Below are 6,777 nucleotides of genomic sequence, written 5' to 3' on the forward strand. Positions count from 1 at the left end.
ATACAGGTGGGAAAATTAACAGATGAGAGAATGTGAGAGACAGAATCATTAAGTATCATTTTCATAAAATGCTGGTGCATCTGGAAACCATGACAACATCAAGAGGCTTTCCCTTCAAAGCCAACATTCAACATGCGGCTAGTTAAAAAAAGGAAGTCTCTGTTTATCTACTGCAAAATACATTCCCACAAACCAACAACTGTATAGTGAAAGAGCAAAAGTAATCACTTCAGGAAAAACTGTACCTTTTGGATATAAGGAAGCAGCTTGGAAACTAGAGAGTCTGTTATACTTGCTGCAGCCCCAAGAGCAGACACAATTGTAGAGGCATAAAAAGTAAACAGGACTCTCAATTGTGATAAGTTCCCTGGATACAGTGAAAAGGCCTAGAGAGAGACGTGAGAAGTGTATTTAGGATAATGATAAAACAAAGGCAAAAACAACGCTTGTATGTCATCATTTGCTTTCCATATTGATTGAGAAAGGTTGGGCTAGCTCACATACTTACCAGACAGAGATCCTGGAGAAGTCACACATGTTTTAACTGACATTCCGGCATTGCAGGGGGTGGACTAGGTGACCCCTGGGATTCCTTACCACCCTCAAGCACATGTACCGGACCCCTAGTTGGTAAGCATGCAAATGGACCCCAGGAAATTCCAATTGCCTAACAAGATAATGTTTTATTTCCCATTGAGGAATGCTAAACTCCTATTTAAAAGAAGGCATTCACCAGGGAAATACCTCTCATTAGAATAAAAATAAATAAATCATGAAGGATCAGCTAATGGATCCAATAATTTTATAGTGTAATATTTAGTAAACAAAGCCATTGTTCAGGTCTGACCAGCATAAGTGGGCTGCAACACAATAACTGCTATTTAGCATTTCTAAACTATTTCCCTTTCCTTTCAGTGTTTCACTGAAGTGGTATTTAAACAGATGTGGAGAACATCAAATTGACACTGCCCTGGAACAGCACACCAACCTTTAAAGATTTTGTAACTAGACTGCATATGAAATCCATGAAACCCAGGTCTCTGTAGCAGTGTGTGATCAAAGTTCCCCTTGCAAGAGGGACTCCTGGTTTCTGCAATTGAGGCAAAAAAGAAAGGATCAGAAGAGAAAGACAAAAAATTGTTTAATTAAAATTCAGACAGAAACTATAGAAAACAACAAGTAGTTCCCATTATCATAAATTCAAGGCACTCTACATCATAGAGAATAATCCTGTATCTAGTTACATGAATCTATGTACAGTACCACTGATGCCTATGGTATTTGTGAACATGCCACTAGTTATATGTGTTCAGCCATGTGGCTAAACCTATAATAATAATAATAATAATAATAATAATAATAATAATAATAATAATATTTATATGCTACTCATTTGACAGGATTGCCTCAGCCACTCTGGGCGGCTATGCATCAAGGAACTCCTGGCAGTGTTGCTGGACCAATCACTTTCATTCTAAACTACCACAAAAGTGTGTTGTGATCATCAGTTTTTTTGGGGGGGAGAGGTGTGTGATTATGTAAGCTGTTCTGAGCTCCTTGGAGGAAAGATGGGGAAATGTATTATAAATTAATATGAGGTTTACTCCATGCAATTCAATAGGAATTATTTTCAAGTAATTTTGTACAAGACTGCAGCCTACACTTCCCAGAAGACATACATGAAACTGTGTTGCTAGTGACAAATAAGTACCGGTAAATCATTGGAAGACTGAACAGGCATAATAAAAATCCTGGTTTATTCCGTTTAATGTCTTGAAAGGTATAGCCAACAATATGGAAAAAGCAAAACTTAAAAAGCAGTGAAAGTATACAGCAGAGATAGGGAATCTGTGGCACTAGGGGTGTTGTTGGACTACAACTCCCATAATCCCAGACCAACAAACATGCTGACTGGGACATCAGATGTCATATTTCATTCATATTTCATTTCATTTGAAGTCCAATAATATCTGAAGGGCCACAGCTTCCCAGTCCTTGGCATACAGAGAAAAATGAACATAGTTGAAAGGGAACTTGTAATTATGGGGCCAAAAAAGCAAGACATTCAATTTAGTAAGTAAGTCGACTCTGACCAGGCCCACAGCCAACATGCAAAGAAGGCAGATACACAAAGGTATGAGCTCCCCATGAAGTTCCAAGTGTCAAAACCACTGACAAGCTGATGCTGCAGACAACCAGGGATAATAACAGTATTAGAAATGCAACCACATATATTCATCTTTTGCTACTTCACCTGAATCGGATACAGCCAATGCCACCTTTGAGTTGGGTCACTAATTTTCAGAAGCTGGATAACTCGCACAAACAACTTTGTCTCATGATAGGGCAATACACAGCCAATCAAACTGTCCTGGTTGTACAGATGAATATGAAACCTAACAAACAAACACATAACACAACCACATGATTAAACATAGGAGTTTCTGTGCCAAATACATTTACTTCACAATAGCTCCTACCAATCACAGTATTGCCTGTCTAGTATGGAGCAGTGCTTGATACTGGACTAATGCTATAACCTCTGTTCCCTGAATTGCCCTGGAATGTTGCCCTCATGGGACAACGCTTGTTGTAACTGTCCTGAAGATGTGGGCAGTTTACTATAAACAAGGTTTAGAGGTGCATGAATGAATTACCTGTGAATCAGCCACTCCAGGCACTTCTGCGCTGGTTTGAGCATGAAGTAAGGAGACAAGTGAATCAGGAACAATGAAATATTTTCATCCAGCTGCTGGTTTACTGCCTTTGTTTGGACACTGCGTTCCAAACCTTTGGACTTTTGACTGAAAAGTGTCGGCTGAAAAATCTCAAAGGAAGGATCAATCCCCATCAGCTCATCTAGCCCAGTGCATCCTAGGAAAGATATTGGAATACTTTCAGTACTTCACACAGTTTTTATGAGCCTGTCCAGTCAGTGACAAATCATTCTATGCAGAGGATCCCTGGCGATGGAAGCCACATGGGGCAAATGCACACATACAGCTGCAAATTCACATTGGCCAGAATCATAAACCAGGTGTTACTTTCTCCACGCAGATGCACTGTAGAGCCATTCAGTATGGAGTAATTTACTGATATCTGTACAGGCTCAAGGTACAAACAACACAATTGTATTTATTATAATTATATTCTTCTTTATAAGCGAGCTTGGTTTCTACTACATGACATTTTTCTTTTAATCACCCCAGAACCAACTAAATTGCAATCTCTCACAAGATTAATGCAACACAAGTTTCTTGTAGGTTTCTCCTTACACAGTGCAAAAATGGGCAACCATATTGGCTGCAAGTAGCAAGGATTTAAGGCTGTTGCTTATATTGGGTGTGTGTGCTGGGGATAGGCGTTCACTATAGTGTCAGATGTAACAGGAGTGTAATACAGAATACCCTAATTTGTTATTAAACATACAACCTGAATTAAACAGCTATCAAAATAATGTTTATTTATTTTCTTCTCACAATTGCAAGGTTTTCTTTCTCAGGCAACATACTTTTGAACAAGAAAGAGCTAGGAGAATTCACCCTTTCTACACAACAGTTTATGAACTGTTTATGAATTATCAGCCAAGGTTAAATGTAAAGAAATTCCTGCTTATAATCATGAGTTGAATATGAAATTCACCAAAACAATCTTACTTCATTTGGAGCAGCAGAAAACAGATGACCCTTTATGGTAAATTGACAATTAACCTTGTTCAGAGTCTACAAATGATTCATATTCTGTGCTGAGCAGACATATGGTCTTTCACAGAGTCCAAACTGAAAGGAGCATTTCTGATTTCATGCTCTTTTTTGGAGAAACGATGCCTGACCACAGTTTCTGATAACTCCAAAACTTAAGCCAGCATGAGAGACAATATCTTCTTCCTCCGTAAGTAAAGACAGTTAGCAGTAACCACAAATTTTGGCTGGTTGCATAGGCCAGCTGAATTTATTGACCCATCAGGCACAATACAAAACTGTGTTCTTAAGCCCCTCACTTACCTATTGCAAAAAATGTCTCCCTGTCAATATTGGCAGCTTCCTTACAATCAAACAGTAGTGATGCTACTTCACTTCGAGACAAGAGACTGGGGTCATTCTGAGGGAGCGCAAGGCGCTTCAGCTGGTGAGCGAGGGATGTCATTTTTTAACCCTGTGGGGAGGGAAATCAAAGGTTTTAACAGATCTAGGAAGTATTAGATAAACCAAAATCTATCAAAAGAATCTCTAGTTTTGTACCAATTTGCTATTAGCAAAATCATAAGTAGATTGCACCAATTTTGGCTGGTGCTAAAAACCACCATAAAATCTACATTAATAGCTAGCTACACAACAACAACAACAACAACAACAACAACAGTGAAGCAGCATAGGAGTTAAGAACACCTGTCATGAATTGAAGTTGTCAAAATATTCAAACCTTGGCTCAGTCATTAACTCACTGGGTGGTTTCAGCAAGACACTAACTCTCCATTTCAGTCACCTCACCCTGTTTCCATATTTGTAATAAAGGCACTTCCAACTTACCTTGCAGCATTGTTGCAAATATTACTGAGATAATGGTCAAGGTTAGCCAATAATGCTAAACCAGGTACATGGAAACTGTGGCCCTTCTGATGTTTCTTAGACTACAACGCCCATCATCCCTGATCATCAGCCATGCTGGCTGCAGCTGATGGCACGGGGCCTCCCAACAACATATTCTCTATCCTTATTTCCATGCACATTGCCACTAAGTATGAACTCATACATACATGTTCATCGGTCATACGCACATGAGATTATTATCATGAGGGAAATGCCACAGAGGAACATAATTACTGTACAATACTTTAAAATGGAGACAGCACAGAAGTCTATCTTCCTCCCTGAGTGAGAAAACATCACTTGATGGATAGTTACGCATGAACTGTTTATGAACCTCCCCATCCTGCACTTACATGGAATCAAGTCCTATTGAACACCATCTAACTGAACCTAGCAGTTCTTAATTCAAGTTAAACAAGCATAGGACCAGGCTATACCTTCCACCACAGTCTGTGGTGTGCACACCTTTTCCGATCTAACACCGTGGCTAAGCTCTGTACATGACCTACAGTATAAGGTATTGGACCCCTGGACAGTTAAGTCCAGTCAAAGGCGACTATGGGGTTGCGGCGCTCATCTCGCTTTCAGGCTGAGGGAGCTGGCATTTGTCCACAGACAGCTTTCTGGGTCATGAGGCTAGCATGACTAAACCGCTTCTGGTGCAATGGAACCCTGTGACGGAAACCAGAGCGCAGGGAAACGCCGTTTACCTTCCAGCTGCAGCAGTACCTATTTATCTACTTGCACTGGCATGCTTTTGAACTTGGCAGGAGCTGGGACAGAGCAACGGGAGCTCACCCCATCGTGGGGATTTGAACCACTGACCTTCTGATCAGCAAGCCCAAGAGACTCAGTGGTTTAGACCACAGCACCACCCATGCCCCTTACATGACCTATAACCATTAAAAGGACACGCTCTCTGTCCATATGTACATTGTAACCTTCTCCCCAACCCCTTCTTCCTATGCTATGAAGCCAGAGTTGGGGCTTGAGAAAGAATCTTCTTGAAAGCTCTCGAGAAAGATGGGCTGCAAAGGAAAAACTGGCCGTGACAAACGGCAGATACTAAGAGCACAGCAAAATGCAAATGAATGACAAATATTCCATAGTCAAAACAAAAAATAAAAAATTCCTTCCAGCAGCACCTTAGAGACCAACTATGTTTGTTCTTGGTATGAGCTTTCGTGTGCATGCACACTTCTTCAGATATATTCCATAGTCAGTCATGAAAGTGGGTCTGCAGTTAATACAATGAATCCTGACTCAGTCGTAACTCTTCAGCAGCTGATCAAATGTTGCAGTGCTGCATGAGCAGGTGAGCCTCGAAAGGCAATGCGAGATCTGGGAAGAAAGGAGCTCAACTCTTAACGGTGACTGAATCCGCCGCCTGTTCCGATAGAGCTTCGCGCTGAGAAAAGGCGAGATCTCGAGCGGAAAGGACTAACCTGGGACGCTGCCGGTTCCCACCCTGCTTCTTTTTCTTTTTCCTCCACGTGGGAAGGTCCACCAGGTGTTTCACCTATGACCCGGAAGCCAGAGCGGCGGACGCGTGCTTCCGCTTCCGTTGTTAGATGGTAATGGCAAGGGTAACGGAGCCGGCGTCTTTCCCTTCCTCCCACCCGGTCTTTGCTCTCTGCTGCCCCCGCGAGGCCTTGGGCTGCCACGTGGCCGACTGACGCTGGGAGGAATTGAACAAAGGGCTGCGCAATGAATTCAGCTTTGGGGACTCCGCTTGTTTGTTTATTTATTTATTGCCCATAGTTAACGTGAAATCTGAAAGGCAACATTGGTATATCGTTTTCATTTGGCAGAGGAACTTTTGTGTGTGTGTGTGTGTGTTTGAAACCTCTCATTTGCTTCAGTTGGTAAAACCTATGAGTTGCTGGGCTCAGCCCACCTCCGTGCTTTGTCTATTGCCATTTTTATTATTTTTGCTGCCATAAAGGGGTGGGGTTTTTTTTTGAGGAAGGGAGAAAAAAACCACTTGAAGGGCCGGATTAGGCCCCGGAACAGGGGACTAGCCATCCTTGAACTAGGGAATAAGCTCCACTGAACTGTAGGACATAGTTTAGTAAAGACCCACAGGATTGCAGGATTGCCAGATTAAACTCAAAGAAACGGGAAAACTGTGTAGATTTGGTTTTCTCCACACACAGAGAGAGAGATCCCCATAACAGCTACGTATCTG

The 6,777-nt window shown here is 41.6% G+C and overlaps 1 protein-coding gene across 1 annotated transcript in view; it reads right to left on the bottom strand.

The window, feature by feature from the left end:
- HEATR1 (HEAT repeat containing 1) overlaps positions 1–6,133 on the bottom strand; it is a 38,393-nt gene extending 32,260 nt beyond the window's left edge. Inside the window, exons 1-6 of the mRNA XM_033144335.1 lie at positions 6,035–6,133; positions 4,005–4,155; positions 2,658–2,874; positions 2,255–2,396; positions 989–1,090; positions 246–386 (exon numbers count right to left, since the gene is read on the bottom strand). Coding sequence (XP_033000226.1) covers positions 246–386; positions 989–1,090; positions 2,255–2,396; positions 2,658–2,874; positions 4,005–4,146 — 744 coding nt within the window. The 5' untranslated portion in view covers positions 4,147–4,155; positions 6,035–6,133. The remainder of the gene's footprint in view (positions 1–245; positions 387–988; positions 1,091–2,254; positions 2,397–2,657; positions 2,875–4,004; positions 4,156–6,034) is intronic.
- Positions 6,134–6,777: the final 644 nt, after the last annotated feature.

This window comes from Lacerta agilis, chromosome 3, assembly GCF_009819535.1.
Source record: "Lacerta agilis isolate rLacAgi1 chromosome 3, rLacAgi1.pri, whole genome shotgun sequence".
Classification (NCBI taxonomy): Eukaryota; Metazoa; Chordata; class Lepidosauria; order Squamata; family Lacertidae; genus Lacerta; species Lacerta agilis.